The sequence below is a fragment of the Miscanthus floridulus genome, chromosome 16 (assembly GCF_019320115.1).
Source record: "Miscanthus floridulus cultivar M001 chromosome 16, ASM1932011v1, whole genome shotgun sequence".
Classification (NCBI taxonomy): domain Eukaryota; kingdom Viridiplantae; phylum Streptophyta; class Magnoliopsida; order Poales; family Poaceae; genus Miscanthus; species Miscanthus floridulus.
Genome location: NC_089595.1, coordinates 118,163,597 through 118,181,642, shown reverse-complemented (window position 1 = coordinate 118,181,642; position 18,046 = coordinate 118,163,597). Strand labels below are relative to the sequence as shown.

Below are 18,046 nucleotides of genomic sequence, written 5' to 3'. Positions count from 1 at the left end.
CAGCCCACTCATACAGTAGTTAGCTCTTTACAGTTAATACATGGTCCACTTATCTCTCTCACAGACTTTCTTGGTTCTTGTGCCCAAGCCAGCTGTAAGCTTACAGCCCGCTTCTCCTCTCTCTCCTCCCCTCTCTCCTCCACCTCAGTATTTAGTCGGCTTACAGCCTGCTATTATACTTGCTCTTATGGTGTTGGATAAAAATACTTGTTATAGATCTACAAGTTCTAATTTTAAGGGTTTTTTTTAATTTAAAGTTGTTAGTTTTCTTAAAAATAATATAAAGTTTCAGTGGCATATAATTCTCGTTTTGTTTTATTTATTTATTATTACATCACGTTCTACGGTGCTGCCTGCGTCACACTGATGTACGGTGCTGTGTGTGTGCCAAACAAACGAAGGCCATGTCGCCAGCACCAGCAGGAATTTCCGAAATACACAAAGATGGGGGCAGCGTGCTCGGACCTCGGAGCCAGCCTGTGGCTGTGGATCTGTGCCCTCCAGCCTCAACCGCTGGAGGGTCAACGCCTAGCCCGCCCGGACGGCCTCCCTCCTCTCCTAGCTATTAGCTGTAATATAATGGAACTGTAATCCGTAACTGACACCAACTGCAAGCGCAGACGTGGACGCATCCATCTCTCCCGGTTCGCCGGCCCGTGCGCCACGCCCACGCTCTGTCCGAGCGCGGACCCAGCAGCTGTTCGTCACCATCTTCTCCAGCAATCCAGGAAGTCCATCCATCGATCCGGATTATTGTCTTTATTATGGATGATGAAAGAAGCGATGGTGAGTAACCCGGCCCAGCTGCGACAGTGAGACAGTCGGTCGATCCTGCAAGCACGGCGGTGCAGCTAAGCATAGGCAAAGCCATGGCGAGCACCGGGGGCACGCCGTTCCTGCTGTCGCCCGCGACGGGGCACGCCGCCACGCCGTCCTCTGCGATCTTCAACGTCGAGGCCGTCTGCGCGCACCACGGGGCCACCAAGTCAACGCCCGCTCCCGACGCCGGCGCCGCCTTCGTGCTCGAGTCCAAAGGTACGGTGCGGGGCGCTTTGCCATGCTTGCCTGCACATCCTCGATCCATCCATCTCACTCACGTCGCCGCCGCCGATTTCGCGGCGGCACGTACTTCGCTTGCTCTCTGCCGACCTTATAGCTTAGCTTGTTGTCTGGTGGTCCGGTCCGGTCCGGCCGGCCGGCGCAGGGACGTGGTGGCACGCGGGGTTCCACCTCACGACGGCCATCGTGGGTCCGACGGTGCTCACGCTGCCATACGCGCTCCGGGGCATGGGCTGGGGGCTCGGCCTCGCCGCGCTCACCGCCGTCTTCGCCGTCACCTTCTACGCCTACTACCTCGTGTCCAGGGTGCTCCACTACTGCGAGGCCGCCGGCCGCCGCCACATCCGCTTCCGCGAGCTCGCCGCCGACGTCCTCGGTACGCACGCACGCACGCAGCCGCCGATCGAGATGACTATTAGTTACTGACGGTCCGGCCGGCCGGGGTGATCGATTGATTAATCTGTTTCTTCAACTAAGGATCGGGATGGGTGTTCTACGTGGTGGTGAGCGTGCAGACCGCCATCAACGCCGGCGTCACCACCGGGAGCATCTTGCTTGCCGCCGACTGCCTCAAGGTAGGCCTTTTCTTTTTCATCAGTCCATCCATGTTTTCTTCTTCCTTTGAGTCTGCACCAAGTTTTTAATTTGCTGCCGTCATCTAATTTCTCTAATGTTTATGCTAGTAGTTCGGGAAGAATAAAGAAAACAAAAATAGTATTTTTTTTACAAAAAATACAATATTTCTGGTTTAGCGATGAGTTGACTTTGAGCTGGCTGCTTTGGAGTCATACGACATCTGATGGTGACCTAGCTAGGATTTGGACTTGTGCCTTCCATGGTTCCATGCCATCCCAGGGGAAAGTCAGTCAGCTTTACATAGCTAGAAGGAATGAAGGATTGATACTTTGAATGATTCTGTGTCAAATCAGCTATATAAACTGTGTCTGAATACGGCTCGATTCTAGTTTTTGGAGGCATGCATCAACATAGATCAAATTATCAATCGATGATGGTCTCAGTCTCACTATATATCTTTTTTTTTAGACAAAAGGGTTCCCCGCTTTATTACCATAAAGCGTTTGGTAAACGTTTACAGAAAGGCGTATCGGCGTGCCCGCCAAGGTTTAAAACTGTCACAGACCTACGAGCCTAAAACACTCCTAGAAATCCCAGCAATATTATTACAGTTTGCCATTGAGAGATCAGACTGAATCACAACGCTTGAGTCCTGCTCCAAAGACTGAGAAACCAACGTCACCGGTCTTGATGGCGTCTCCTCAACCCAGCAAAGTCTTGGCGGCTGAAGAGCTTCGTATTCCAGCTTTCTGATTATCAGCTCCACCGAAGAACCCAACTCTTGGTCGAACATCGGGCTCCATCTTCTTAGAAACCTGGCAACCCAGATAATCAGCGCTTTTTCCCCTGTCCACTTGAGACCCTGAAAACAAATTTTGTTATGGAAATTCCAAAGGCCCCAGAGGGCCGCAGAAGAAATAATATTATGGCATAAGTGTTTTTTATTAGCAATCCATAAAGTTGCCACGAATTCAAAGTTCCATTCACCCCTCAAATCAAGAATCTCAGTTATCAATAGTCACAACCTTTGTGCCACACAACAATTAAAGAAAAGATGATTCATCCAGGCTCACTAAAAAAAGATAGGTTTTATCATAAACTTCCCTCCTCTTGGCAAGATTGTCTCTAGTTAAAATCCTATTTCAGGCCAAGAGTCACAGAAAAATTTGTACTCTTGGTGGAATCTTAAGTTTCCAAACTACATGTTCATAAACAGGAGTTACACCCCTATGACTAATAACTGCATAAAGTGATTGGACTGAAAATTTACCATTAGAGTTAAAACTCCAAACTATCTGATCACTATCATCCTGAAGATTTAAATCTTCAACTATATTTAGCAAATCATACCACATACCCATCAACTGTTCAGAAACATTTCTCCTGAAAGATAGTCTCAAGACTTGTCCATCCCATACTTGACTAATAGTCTTACCTTGATGCTCATTAATTACATATAATGGCCAAAACTGGATGGCCAGACTTGAGTTACCAAACCACTGATCCTCCCAAAACCTAACTTTCCTGCCATCACCCATCACCCACTTACCATTTTATACCCATTCTTGCTGCTTGGAGAGCCCACATAACTCCTTTCCAAAAAGGAGATACTGCAGTGTCATTACAGCAAAGAATGTTAGGATTATTAGTTCTATATTATAATCAATGATCTTTGTCCAAATAGACTCAGATTGAATATTATACCTAAAGATCCAGGAACTTAGAAGGGACATATTCAAGTTTCTCAAATCAGGGATTCCAAACCCACCTAAATTCTTCTTTTGTGCCACTAGCTGTCAATTAGCTAAGTGGTATTTATGGCAATCCTCATTATTGTTCCACAAGAAATGGGACATTTGAGAGTTAATCATAGTAATAGCCTATTTTGGAAACTTTATAATAGACATGAGATATATAGGAATGCTGGCTAGACAGGCTTTTAAAATGACTAATCTACCAGCATAGGAGAGTAATCTCCCCTTCCAACCTGCAATCCTTTTGATGATCTTATCCATAATAGGTTGCAAGTCTTCTTTTCTCAAATTGGTGAAATGGAGGGGGACCCCCAAATACTTGATGGGGAAATCCCCTTCTTTACAGCAGAAAATTTTAGCATATTCATTCATCCTATCACCCTCAATTCCTATTGTCAACATGTCACTCTTATCAAAATTAATTCTCATCCCAGTCATCTGTTCATAACAAAGAAGCAACCATTTTAGATTATTGGCCATCTCCAAATCATCCTTCAGAAACAATAAAAGTGTCATCTGCATACTGCAGACTGATGACACCACCCTCTATCACTTGGGGTAAAAGCCCAACAATCAAATTATTTCTAGCATCTCTAACAAGCATCCTAGTGAAAATGTCTGCCACTAAATTAAAGAGGAGAGGGGATAGGGGGTCACCCTGTCTGAGACCCTTTCCAGGTTTAAAATAAGTGCTATTTTCATCATTTATTCTCACACAGAGGGAACCCCCTTTAACCACTGTCATAACCCAGCCTACCCAAGTTTTACCAAAACCTCTAGAAATTAGCATCTCCTCTAGAAAAAGACCAGCTGACCCTATCATAGGCCTTCTCGTAGTCTAGCTTCAAAATAACACCACTCTCCTTGTTTTTATGAATGTCATGAATTATTTTATGTGCCGCCACAACACTTTCCAATATGAACCTTCCCTTAATAAAAGCAGATTGGTTCTTAGAGATGAGTCTATCAGCTACCTTGATCAATCTGTTATTGTAGCTTTCCAAAAAAAAAATTTAAGCTACAATTGAGCAAACTAATAGGTTTGAACTTCTTAAGAAGTTTTGCCTCAGGTTCTTTTGGAATCAATGTAGTTAAAGCATAGTTCAATCTGTCAAGATTTAAACCACCATATTCAAACTCTTTGACCAATTTCATAAAGTCATCTTTAATCAAATCCCAAAATTTTTGATAAACTCTTTGACCAATCTCGTCACGCGACAAAGCAATACTGTGGCGTGACGAGACTCAAATTTCAAAAAATAGAAAACCCTTCAATACGATGTCGGATGAAGATAATTTTTATATGTAAATTGTAGACCTCGATGAGATCTACAACTTTATAGTTTTAATTTTTTTTTTCATTTGAGGACAGTAAGATACTCGAAAAAATAATATAAAATTTCAGCACCATAATAATTGCCTACTAGCGCTTGCCGCATTAGAGCACTAATATATTATTTGTATGGAGTTAAATGAAAATATTTTTTATACCAAAGTTGTAGCTCTCAATGAGATCTACAACTTTGTAGTTTTGAGTTTTTTCATTTGAGGAGGTTAAGATGCTCAAAAAATAATATAAAATTTCAACGCATCCCGAAAACAGCAAAAGTTACTGTTCATCCGCCAAAACCGCCCGAAACCGGCCCAGGGTTGAAAAGTGAACGGTTTCAAGAGTTCGAGGGCCAAAGTTATCCGGTTTTGGAGTTCGGGGTTGAAATCCGGACTTTAACGAGAGTTGAAGGTTATAAATTGAACTTTACCCTTTACAGAAAGGCGTATCGGCATGCCCGCCAAGGTTTAAAACTGTCACAGACCTACGAGCCTAAAACACTCCTAGAAATCCCAGCAATATTATTACAGTTTGCCATTGAGAGATCAGACTGAATCACAACGCTTGAGTCCTGCTCCAAAGACTGAGAAACCAACGTCACCGGTCTTGATGGCGTCTCCTCAACCCAGCAAAGTCTTGGCGGCTGAAGAGCTTCGTATTCCAGCTTTCTGATTATCAGCTCCACCGAAGAACCCAACTCTTGGTCGAACATCGGGCTCCATCTTCTTAGAAACCTGGCAACCCAGATAATCAGCGCTTTTTCCCCTGTCCACTTGAGACCCTGAAAACAAATTTTGTTATGGAAATTCCAAAGGCCCCAGAGGGCCGCAGAAGAAATAATATTATGGCATAAGTGTTTTTTATTAGCAATCCATAAAGTTGCCACGAATTCAAAGTTCCATTCACCCCTCAAATCAAGAATCTCGGTTATCAATAGCCACAACCTTTGTGCCACACAACAATTAAAGAAAAGATGATTCATCCAGGCTCACTAAAAAAAGATAGGTTTTATCATAAACTTCCCTCCTCTTGGCAAGATTGTCTCTAGTTAAAATCCTATTTCAGGCCAAGAGTCACAGAAAAATTTGTACTCTTGGTGGAATCTTAAGTTTCCAAACTACATGTTCATAAACAGGAGTTACACCCCTATGACTAATAACTGCATAAAGTGATTGGACTGAAAATTTACCATTAGAGTTAAAACTCCAAACTATCTGATCACTATCATCCTGAAGATTTAAATCTTCAACTATATTTAGCAAATCATACCACATACCCATCAACTGTTCAGAAACATTTCTCCTGAAAGTTAGTCTCAAGACTTGTCCATCCCATACTTGACTAATAGTCTTACCTTGATGCTCATTAATTACATATAATGGCCAAAACTGGATGGCCAGACTTGAGTTACCAAACCACTGATCCTCCCAAAACCTAACTTTCCTGCCATCACCCATCACCCACTTACCATTTTATACCCATTCTTGCTGCTTGGAGTGCCCACATAACTCCTTTCCAAAAAGGAGATACTGCAGTGTCATTACAGCAAAGAATGTTAGGATTATTAGTTCTATATTATAATCAATGATATTTGTCCAAATAGACTCAGATTGAATATTATACCTAAAGATCCAGGAACTTAGAAGGGACATATTCAAGTTTCTCAAATCAGGGATTCCAAACCCACCTAAATTCTTCTTTTGTGCCACTAGCTGTCAATTAGCTAAGTGGTATTTATGGCAATCCTCATTATTGTTCCACAAGAAGTGGGACATTTGAGAGTTAATCATAGTAATAGCCCATTTTGGAAACTTTATAATAGACATGAGATATATAGGAATGCTGGCTAGACAGGCTTTTAAAATGACTTATCTACCAGCATAGGAGAGTAGTCTCCCCTTCCAACCTGCAATCCTTTTGATGATCTTATCCATAATAGGTTGCAAGTCTTCTTTTCTCAAATTGGTGAAATGGAGGGGGACCCCAAATACTTGATGGGAAAATCCCCTTTTTTACAGCAGAAAATTTTAGCATATTCATTCATCCTATCACCCTCAATTCCTATTGTCAACATGTCACTCTTATCAAAATTAATTCTCATCCCAGTCATCTGTTCATAACAAAGAAGCAACCATTTTAGATTATTGGCCATCTCCAAATCATCCTTCAGAAACAATAAAAGTGTCATCTGCATACTGCAGACTGATGACACCACCCTCTATCACTTGGGGTAAAAGCCCAACAATCAAATTATTTCTAGCATCTTTAACAAGCATCCTAGTGAAAATGTCTGCCACCAAATTAAAGAGGAGAGGGAATAGGGGGTCACCCTCTCTGAGACCCTTTCCAGGTTTAAAATAAGTGCTATTTTGATCATTTATTCTCACACAGAAGGAACCCCCTTTAACCACTGTCATAACCCAGCCTACTCAAGTTTTACCAAAACCTCTAGAAATTAGCATCTCCTCTAGAAAAAGACCAGCTAACCCTATAATAGGCCTTCTCGTAGTCTAGCTTCAAAATAACACCACTCTCCTTGTTTTTATGATGTCATGAATTATTTTATGCGCCGCCACAACACTTTCCAATATGAACCTTCCCTTAATAAAAGCAGATTGGTTCTTAGAGATGAGTCTATCAGCTACCTTGATCAATCTGTTATTATAGCTTTCCAAAAAAAAAAAATTAAGCTACAATTGAGCAAACTAATAGGTTTGAACTTCTTAAGAAGTTTTGCCTCAGGTTCTTTTGGAATCAATGTAGTTAAAGCATAGTTCAATCTGTCAAGATTTAAACCACCATATTCAAACTCTTTGACCAATTTCATAAAGTCATCTTTAATCAAATCCCAAAAATTTTGATAAACATAAAAGAGAAACCATCAGGGCCAGGGCCCCATCAGCATAGGTATAAAAAACTGCTGTTCTAATTTCTTCTTCAGTAAACTAACATATTATTTTCTAGAATAGTGACTTTGTCCTCTTCCTCCCAGAAATTCTCATCTAACTTAACCCCACTATCAGGTTCAGCTCCAAACATTTTTTTATAAAAAAAAACAACAGCATGATTCAAGATCAGCTCATTATCTTCAATTAAACCTTCATTTGTCTCAAGACAACTAATTCTTTTCTTTCTATTCCTTTGGTTGGCTACTGCCTGAAAGTAGGCAGTGTTCCTATCTCCTTCTTTCACCCTCCTTTCTCTTGACCTTGGTTTAGCCTTCATCTCCTCCATATTTCAAATATTTTCAAGTTCTCCTAAAATGTTTTCCTTCCTAGTTTTTTGACCTGGTAACAAGGTCCCTGCCTCATAATTGATGTCTAGCGTTTCATACTCCTTAAGGAGATCACTTTTGAGTTTTCTAAGCTCTGCATTGACATTTCTAGCCTAGCCTTTCACCTTCTTTCTAAGCAGTCTAAACTTGAATTGCCAGACCTCAATTGAATCAGTAAATATACATTCTGTTTTCCAAGTCTTAGCAACTAGGTTTTTTAAATCAGGGTGACTCAACCACCACTTTTCAAACCTGAACAACATAGGGTTTCTTTTTTTCCTTCAATCCCCAAGTTCAGGATTAGAGGGACATGATCACTACCGGCCCTGGATTTAGAAATGACATAAGCTAAGGGAAAGTTCTGTTCAAAACTACTACTGCACATAAATTTATCTATTGCAGCCATTATAGGCTGTTCCTGGTCGTTAGTCCAAGTAAAAGATCTAGAGGAATTCTTTAATTCAACTAAGCCATGATAGTTCATCCAATCTTTAAAAAGATCTGTCCATTTTTGGTACACTAACCATTAGCTACAAGATTAAAATCACCCCCAAACAGGGTTGAACCAGACCAGTTCTCTACCACCTCATGCAGTCCTTGAATAAAATCAGATCTGCCCACCTGCAGTTTCACTATATATCTCACTGTATCCTTCCTGCACATATATTTATGCATGCAGATAATGTACTCTGACCTGGCACCGCACGGCCCCCTGAAGCTGTACCATTTCATCATCATCGTGGCCGTGGTGCTGGCCTTCCTCTCTCAGCTGCCGTCGTTCCACTCGCTGCGGCACATCAACCTCGGCTCCCTCATCCTCAGCTTCGCCTACACCATCCTCGTCTCGGCTGCCTGCATCCGAGCAGGCGTGTCGAGCAACCCTCCAGCGAAGGATTACTCGCTGAGCTCGTCCAAGTCGGAGAAGACCTTCAACGCATTCCTCTCCATCTCCATCCTCGCCTCCGTCTTCGGCAACGGCATCCTGCCAGAAATCCAGGCCACGCTGGCGCCACCGGCCGCCGGGAAGATGACCAAGGCCCTGGTGCTGTGCTACGCGGTAGTGTTCTTCACCTTCTACCTCCCGGCCATCACCGGCTACTGGGCGTTCGGCAACCAGGTGCAGTCCAACGTGCTGCAGAGCCTGATGCCGGACGAGGGCCCGTCCCTGGCGCCGACGTGGCTGCTGGGCCTCGCCGTCGTCTTCGTCCTCCTCCAGCTCCTCGCCATCGCGCTGGTGTACTCGCAGGTGGCGTACGAGATCATGGAGAAGAACTCGGCGGACGTAGCGCACGGCCGGTTCTCGCGGCGGAACCTGGCGCCCCGGGTCGCGCTCCGGACGGCGTACGTCGCGGCGTGCGCGCTCGTGGCCGCCGCGCTGCCCTTCTTCGGCGACATCGTCGGCGTGGTGGGCGCCGTGGGATTCATCCCGCTCGACTTCATCCTCCCCGTCGTCATGTACAACATGGCGCTGTCGCCGCCCAGGCGCTCGCCCGTGTACCTGGCCAACGTCGCCATCATGGTCGTCTTCACCGGCGTCGGCGTCATCGGCGCCGTGGCGTCCGTGCGGAAGCTTGCGCTCGATGCTGGCAAGTTCAAGCTCTTCAGTGACAACGTCGTGGACTGATGATTATATCAGTGTTAGCAACAACAACATAATCAATGCAAGCTGCGGTTGTCGCTGTTGAAATCTTGTTAATTAAATTCCGAATTTTGAAAGTGTACATATGGACTCTGTCCCTCAATCGATCTTATCCTTGTCTCCCGTCACTGACAAAGTCGTTATATAGACCCGTGCCTAATACTATCTTAATTTGATTTGAGGAAGTGCAGATATGAAATTTAGGATCCATCAAAATTGCTTTTGAGCAAGGATTTTTTAACCTAAAAATAGACTATGTCATCGATTGAAAGACGTGTCTTTTCTAGTGTCGGGTTTAAAACCGTCCATAAAAATCTATTTTATGGTTTGTTAAAAATAATAGACAATTAGATATTGCACCATACACGCTGCAACGATGGAACCTTGCGCGGCAGAACCGTAGAGCTAAAACCGACTCTTGAAAACGTATTGCACCGATCGAGAGAATATTTTAATCCAGCATGCAGGTAGGTCCATCTTAAGGTAGACATTTGAGATCTGTGTACATGTATTGCACCCAGAGAATATTTTAATCTAGAATGATTGTTTCTATTATTTTGTACTGAAGGTAATAGACAATTAGATATTTGAGGCCTATAGTACATGCAGCCACTATATTTAGACCTTATGTTGAAATTTGACTTACGGTGATGTTTTATGCTGAAATGTTGCGAGAAAAAAAAAAAACATTGTTCCATGATTGAAAAGTAGCGCTGAATAAACTCAAGCGAACATGGCAAATATGCGGATCCTAGAAAGACAAACGTGACATAACTCATGAAAAATACAAAACAATTTATATCCTAAAAGCAGGTTCAGAAAAATAAAAAGGGTTGATAGTAGTACTAAAATAATTTTGTTTTACCAAACTAAACCTTGACGTATTTTTTTTTATGTACCAGCAGAGGTCAGGCAACCGGTGGCTTTATTAAAAAGAAGAAGAGAGTTTCCAAAGAGCTAAAAAATACTCCCTCCGTTCCTTAATATAAGCCATATAAATTTCTAAAGAAAATTCCAAAATATAGGTACGTATCAGCTCCCACGCCGATTAGTTTGGAAACCTTCCCATCGTACATAGCACATGCCCCAACCAATCCCTTAGATTTAGGAAGCAATCTGATTGGGAGAGAGAAGATAGCCTGATTTTCCTTTTTTTCCTCGGTCTCACATCCTTCCCCAAGCCGTGCGTTAATATTGGTGCTAAAAACTATATGGCTTATATTAAGGAACGGAGGGAGTACATGATAGTGTCTAGCCATTCTAAGAATATTTTGATTAAGATGAAAACATTTCAGTAGTCCAAATGCTCCAGCCCCTTAGAACTAGCACATCCATTGAGAAAGGCAGAGAGAAGTGTGTCTGAAAGGATTGTAACTGCTGATGCAAGGGATCTAATCCAAGTGATCTGTAACAACAACATGTATATTAGGTAATAACTGGAGAAATAACTGGAGAAGTGGGGCGACACACGTCTTCCTGCCGCGTAGAGTCTCCCTTTCATATTTTTTTAGTTGTAGATAGATAGAAGAAGATAATTAAGATAGAGAGAGAGAGTAGAGAAGATATAGAGATAGAGATAGAGAAGAAATATATAGAGATAGAGATAACTGGAGAAATATTCAAGTTCCTTTGCAAACGAGCAATAACTTAGGAATAAATTTTGCACTGCTCTTCTCCGATCCCTCACAATCCTCAGTACATAAAATGCAGCTGTAGCTCTGCAGGAGGCAAAAAAAGGATCGTTTAGTGTCTCACTCAACTGACAAGAATTTTTTCCAAATCGATTTGAGGGCCGGACGATGCATGCATGCGTAATGCAGTGAAATGGCCTTTCATCTGTCTAGCCTTGCCGCATGGTATGCGAGGGTGCTGACCAGCCGCCCTGCCCTGACGGCCAGGAATTAAACAACTAACCAACTGCCGAAAGCAAGGCGCAGCAGACCCGATCGATCCATCTCATTCTCATCTCATCCTGCACTAGTCAGTCGATCGTTCTATTTATACGGTCCGCTCAGTAACTGCGTGACCCGATTGATCTCCAATTCTGGGGCCGGGAAGCGATGAGCAACATGCTGGGGGCTCGCCGCCGCCTGGGCCTCCTGCAGGTGGTCCTGGTGCTCTTCGCCGCCGTGCTCCTCGTCGCCGCCGATGCCGGCGTGACGAGCGAGTACCGGCGGAAGCTGGAGGCGACGGTGGAGATGCCACTGGACGCCGACGTCTTCCGCGTCCCGCCGGGGTACAATGCCCCGCAGCAGGTCAGGCTCAGGCACCGATCGATCGGCTCGATCAGGTCAACATATATAATTAAAGATCCCATCTTTGATTAATCTTCTTTTCTCTGATCGCCGCCCGCAGGTGCACATCACGCTGGGCGACGAGGAGGGCACGTCGATGATCGTGTCGTGGGTGACGGCCAACGAGCTGGGCAGCAGCACCGTCATGTACAGCGAGGCCTCGCCGGACCCGGAGAAGATGGAGCTCTGGGCTGAGGGCACCCACACGCGCTACGACTACTTCAACTACACCTCCGGCTTCATCCACCACTGCAACCTTACAAACCTCAAGGTCAGTCAGTTAGTTAGTTGCCCATTCCATGCATCTGTTATGCAATTGCAGTCAGAATACACAACTAACTAATGGCCGGCCGGCCGCCCCGCCATGGACGGTGATCCAGTATAGCACCAAGTACTACTACGCCATGGGGTTCGGCCACACGGTGAGGAGCTTCTGCTTCACCACGCCTCCCATGCCGGGTCCTGATGTGCCCTTCAAGTTCGGTCTCATTGGTAACAAGAGAAACCACATTGAATTCATTTCATGCCTGACAAGTGACAACTGACCCATGACTGACTGACTGAATAACAATGCACGCAACGCAGGCGACCTGGGCCAGACGTTCGACTCCAACACGACGCTGTCGCACTACGAGTCCAACGGCGGCGACGCGGTGCTGTACGTGGGCGACCTCTCGTACGCCGACAACCACCCGCTGCACGACAACACCCGGTGGGACACGTGGGCGCGGTTCGTGGAGCGCAGCGCGGCGCACCAGCCGTGGGTGTGGACGGCGGGGAACCACGAGCTGGACCTGGCCCCGGAGCTGGGCGAGCCCGCGCCGTTCAAGCCCTTCGCGCACCGCTACCCGACGCCGCGCCGCTTCGCGCCGGCGGCGACGCCGTTCTGGTACTCGGTGCGGATCGCGTCCGCGCACGTCGTCGTGCTCGCCTCCTACTCCGCGTACGGCAAGTACACGCCGCAGTGGGAGTGGCTGCGGGCCGAGCTGGCGCGCGTGGACCGCGCCGCCACGCCGTGGCTGATCGTGCTCGTGCACTCGCCGTGGTACAGCAGCAACGGGTACCACTACATGGAGGGCGAGACGATGCGGGTGCAGTTCGAGCGCTGGCTCGTCGCCGCGAAGGCCGACCTCGTCGTCGCTGGACACGTCCACGCGTACGAGCGCAGCCACCGCGTGTCCAACGTCGCCTACGACATCATCAACGGCCGGTGCACGCCCGTCCGGAGCAGGGACGCGCCCGTGTACGTCACGGTGGGCGACGGCGGCAACATCGAGGGCATCGCTGATAACTTCACGCAGCCGCAGCCGGGCTACTCGGCGTTCCGGGAGGCCAGCTTCGGGCACGCCACCTTGGAGATCAGGAACCGGACGCACGCCTACTACGCGTGGCACCGCAACCAGGACGGCGCCATGGTCGTCGCCGACGGCGTCTGGTTCACCAACAGGTACTGGATGCCCACCGACGACGACACCAACTGAGTGATGATCAGATGCATCACAGCCATCGGCATCACCGGATCTGAGTCGGGTCAGTCAGAGGCACGCGTTCTTCAGGTGCACTATCATTCAATAGATCTTGCGTCGTTCTCCGTTCGATTCAGCTGTCGTCCTTAATTTGATGATAATTGTGTCCGCAAACTTTCAAGTGTAACAAGACTTCAAAGACCTGTGTAGCCAGTTCATCTTTGTGTTCTCTCCAAACAACATCTTTGTGTTCTCCAAACTGGTGGAATTCTGATAAAAAAAATGCTACGATCGACCAACACACTGCACGGTTCACGAAAGCGACTCACAAGAAAATCATGGTTCAAAAGGCTCTCACTGCCAGTGGGTGCTCACGTAGCTCCTATGCAGATTTTTTTTATATATATAAATTGCACGGCGGGGTCTTAAAGTATTCAACAGTTCTCATCTGGATCTCAAACTATAAAATCGTACGTTTGGCTCCCTAATGTATTTAAGTGATTACATCCAAGTCCAAAATAGACGCAAGGAGAGTTTGAAGCTGACGTGGTTGTCCAAGCGTACATGATTTAAGCAGAAAATCCCTGACACATGCAACGTCCCCATCGGCGGCGGCTCCCGCAAGCCGCGCCCATGCCTACGCTTGTCGCGAAGCCGGCGTCGACTGTGGCATGGCCATGGGCGCTGGCCCTAGGCCCTGGGCGTCCTCACAACAGCTGCGGGTACACGGCATTGACCTACGGGTTCTCGCCGGCGATGAGACCTGCATCTACACGTCCCTCTTGACCTCACGCACACGCCCAAGGGACTCCGAGGTGCTCACCGAGACTTGGTTGGCTACCCGATTGAAGCAGAGGCGGAGCAGAAGGCACTACCGGCGTCGAGGATGTAGATGGCAGCGTGAACTAGCGGTCGAATCGGTGTTCCGGCACGCCCTATGTATCCTCGTCGCAACCAACAAGCCGATAAGCATAATGGCACCATGGCGCAGCTAAAACAAAAGACGAGAGCCTCACTGTAGCCGGCTAGCCACGGCGGAGATGCTTGCGGCGGCGCTAACGGACAGCCGCGGTGAAACTTCGGCGTATGGCCGATTCCGGCATCTAGAGACGACGCGACCGGGTCAGGGAGAAGCGCAAGGATGTGGCTGAGCTGCGAGTGCGAGCTATTGGACTGGGACGGATCGATAACGATGGATTTTACCGGCGAATGGAGGAGCTCGGCAACGGTCTGAGAAAGGGAAAGAGAGAGATGGCTGGCGGCTCAGGTTTTTAACCGCGAGGGCAAGGCATCCGAGCTTGCTAGCTCCTGCTTGAATGGCGTCCACGCGCGAGAGAGCTGCACGTCCACACAAGCAGCAAAACGGAGAGCGGCAACGGCCCGAGTCCGCTCGTGCGGCTTCTCCGCCTGCGGTTCTTGCTCTTGCTCCTCCACGCTCATTGCCTCGTCCGAGCCACGCTCCTTTGTCAAGCCTGGCGTGTGGGTCGTCCAGAGCGGCCACCGCAGCGACGAAGCTCTAGTCGTCGGGCCACGACGCCTCCTTGGCCCCAACGGCCTTCCCCGCGGTGGGCGTGTCACGGGCCTCCGCCCCGTGCGGCGGCGCCAGTGCGGCCCGTTCCCTGGTGACCTCGTACACGAACAAGGAGAGCATGGTGTGGCGGTACGAGGTGACCATGGCGGCGTCCCCGTCGGCGGTGGAGGAGGAAGTGGATGTTGGGCACCCTGGGACCCTCGACTCACTGTTTTATGTTCAAAATCATGTTCACGTGGACGACCACGTCAAGTTCTAACCCTCCTCGTGTCTATTTTAGATCTAGATGAAATCACTTAAATAAATTAGACAACCAAACGTGCGATTTCATAGTTTGAGGACCCAAATGAAACAGCTCAATACTTTAAAGACCAACCGTGTAATTCACTCTTTTAGGCTAGTGTCTGGGCCGACCATCCAGGCTCTAGCTTTAGTATCAGTAGTTGAGCCTAAGGGACAGGGTTTAGGTGAGGGCGGCTGATGTTAATTTGTCACCCACAGTGCTCATTGAAGTGCTTTCTTGTCTAGTCCAGCAACCCCTAAGCCCGGCCTTGGGAGGCAGGCCGCGCCTCCGAATCTCAAACAAGGGGAGACGATAGCCACGAGGGACCTTAAAGAAGTGGGAGGCTAGCCGCTAAGAGTAGATTCAGAGCAAGCAAACCTAAAGTCCATGCACAAAATGTCTTCATGAAGAAACTTGTACTCTCTCCGTTTAAAACTATAAGATGTTTTGGCTATTTTAAAAATATAGTTTTTTTATGCACTTAGATATGCACTATGTCTAAACACATAGTAAAAATAATATATCTAAAAACTCAAAACGTCTTATAATTTATAACGGAGGGAGTACGGTCGAGGAGACTATATAGCCGTGGATAGTTGTCGTTCGGGAGCGTATCTCCTTGATTTGTCTACGAGAGAGCAAGCTCTCTATCCTCTGTAACGCTACTATCACTAATATGCTAGCCAAGGGTTCGAGTACGCGTTTCTCCTTGCTGAGGGTGTTTGTGGTGGGACCATACGTGGGCTTGGTTGAGAAAGAACGATTCAATCATACGTGGGCGCTATTGCCGGGCAAAGAAGAAAAAAAATATCGAGGCTATGGCAAGAATTGCTTTGAAAGTGGAGATTGGTAATGGGAAAAAAACCTATATGCCAACCCACAAGGCACAAGGCACAAGGCACAAGCCGGTTCATCAAATCCTTTTTTTACTCGAGTCAAATGCACTATCAGCACCAGCTAGCGTCCACATCCTAGGTTCCCAATAGGCGATTCAGGTGGGGATCTACAGCGGAGAAAGGTATGGCAAGCGCCTACCTTGCCCTACCGCCACTGCCTTGGAGGACATCAGGAGGGCAAGACCTTGTCGAATACATTGAGCATTGGGATATATTGTCTATCTGAATGATGACTGCTTCATTTGGCAAGATCGCTAATGGCTCTCACTCGTCCTCTTTGGCTTACAGGGCCTTCTTTGGGAAACACAGCTATGTGGAGCCATAGAGCTATAAGGGATGCATACTAGTGTCTCTTCTTATGATACTCGTCGTGACTCATTGATTGCTGCTAGTGAAGATACTGGTCGTGGTTTATCTATGATAGCACGGGAATTATATAGTGATGGTACTGTAGATGCGGTGAAAGGTCAACACTCTAATATATTTTAGTGGGAATGCAAATTTGGAGACAAGGTACACAAGTTTACTATTAATGGTGGTAGTTTTACTAAAGTCATTAGTTCAAATTTGGTGCTTGCGTTATCATTGTCGACCCGGAGGCTTCCAATGCTGCGCTATACACAGCGGATGAATCAAAGTGTGGTACACCCGAGATTACTCACAAGGTGCGAGTTAAATTTTTAGTTGCAAGCTATGTGGATATTGTGGATTGTGATGTTGCATCGGTGTAGGGCTAGACACTTCTAAACCAGAAACCAAAAACGAGCTGAACTGAAATGATTTTTTTTATTTTTGGTTTTGGTTTCGGTTTTATTATTTGAGATCTTCGGCTATTGGCTTCGACTTCAGTTCCAGGAACTGAACCAAGGACCTAAGAAGTCAATCCCACGAGCGCACGTTCGCCTGCCCTCAGCCCTTGTTCTACTTCAAAATAAAAAATGAACACACTTACCCTAACCTATCTCCTTGGCCACTTCTTTCCTCCTCCTCAGACCTAGATGGTTGTAGCATTGCAGGGCCCACACGAGATGGGGCAGCGTGGCTCCTCTGTGAGAAAGCCCTATGGTGGCTGGGTCGCCTTGGGCGTCCCATTTCCATCTCCTGCCTTTGTCGGTTTGTTGTCACCCATCCTATCGATGACATACCTCTTCATTACATAGGGGTTAAATAAGAACACGCTTAATGGATTAGATGAAGTAATGCAATCATGGAATAAGTATGAACACGCTTAATGGATTAGCATATTCCACACATATTGCACCATGAACAAGGAATCATTGTTGGCCATAATAAACACCAAACTAGCATTACCATCCAAGTCTCAACCATACATAACATAATCAAGGTTACATGCATGAGTGCGTAAAATGCATATACATCACATTTAACATAGGACACAATAAGGTAAGCATTACATCACACCATAAATTTTGTATGCAAGTTTTCCAAATCGAGTTTAAAATGCTAACGATGCTCATAGTGTCAGTGATTATGCAACATGCTTGATCTAGTCATGACATTTGCAGACCTTCTGTTTTCTTAACGGCCAGTCCATTAAAATAGGGTGGATAGTCTGCTAAAACCTCATGGATTCCTTCATTTTGACTAGTCAAGCAGATTTGACCACTGACTGATGGAGAGTTCACGTACAATCCACTAAAACACATGTTGGAGCTCTGTGAGAGGTGAGGGTCACACTTCATCTTCCATGATTATTCATGAGTCCTTGGTCATATCATCTATCATGGGCTCTCCATCCCATATTCGCTTTAGGTTTTTCCGTGCCTAAGCTTAGATGGTGTCGACGAAATATGGTCGGCAGTCTACCTAGGGGTATGTCCAAGGTAGTAGATTATTGGCAGACAGATGCGCAAGCCACAAACAAGATGGTGACGCAAAACAGACACAAGATTTTATCCAAGTTCGGCCGCCGTAAAGGCGTAA

General features: G+C 46.4%; 2 protein-coding genes across 2 annotated transcripts; both read left to right on the top strand.

The window, feature by feature from the left end:
* The first annotated feature begins 611 nt into the window (after positions 1-611).
* Positions 612-9,751, top strand: LOC136514104 (probable GABA transporter 2). The gene is made up of 4 exons (XM_066508084.1): positions 612-1,035; positions 1,205-1,435; positions 1,537-1,634; positions 8,673-9,751. The coding sequence occupies exons 1-4, from the start codon at positions 870-872 to the stop codon at positions 9,615-9,617; spliced, it is 1,440 nt and encodes a 479-aa protein (XP_066364181.1). The 5' UTR covers positions 612-869; the 3' UTR covers positions 9,618-9,751.
* A 1,894-nt stretch (positions 9,752-11,645) lies between these two features.
* On the top strand, positions 11,646-13,614 carry LOC136513415 (purple acid phosphatase 2-like). The gene is made up of 4 exons (XM_066507422.1): positions 11,646-11,887; positions 11,988-12,197; positions 12,307-12,418; positions 12,512-13,614. Exons 1-4 carry the CDS (start codon positions 11,693-11,695, stop codon positions 13,405-13,407), a joined length of 1,413 nt encoding a protein of 470 aa, XP_066363519.1. The 5' UTR covers positions 11,646-11,692; the 3' UTR covers positions 13,408-13,614.
* The last annotated feature ends 4,432 nt before the right edge of the window (positions 13,615-18,046 follow it).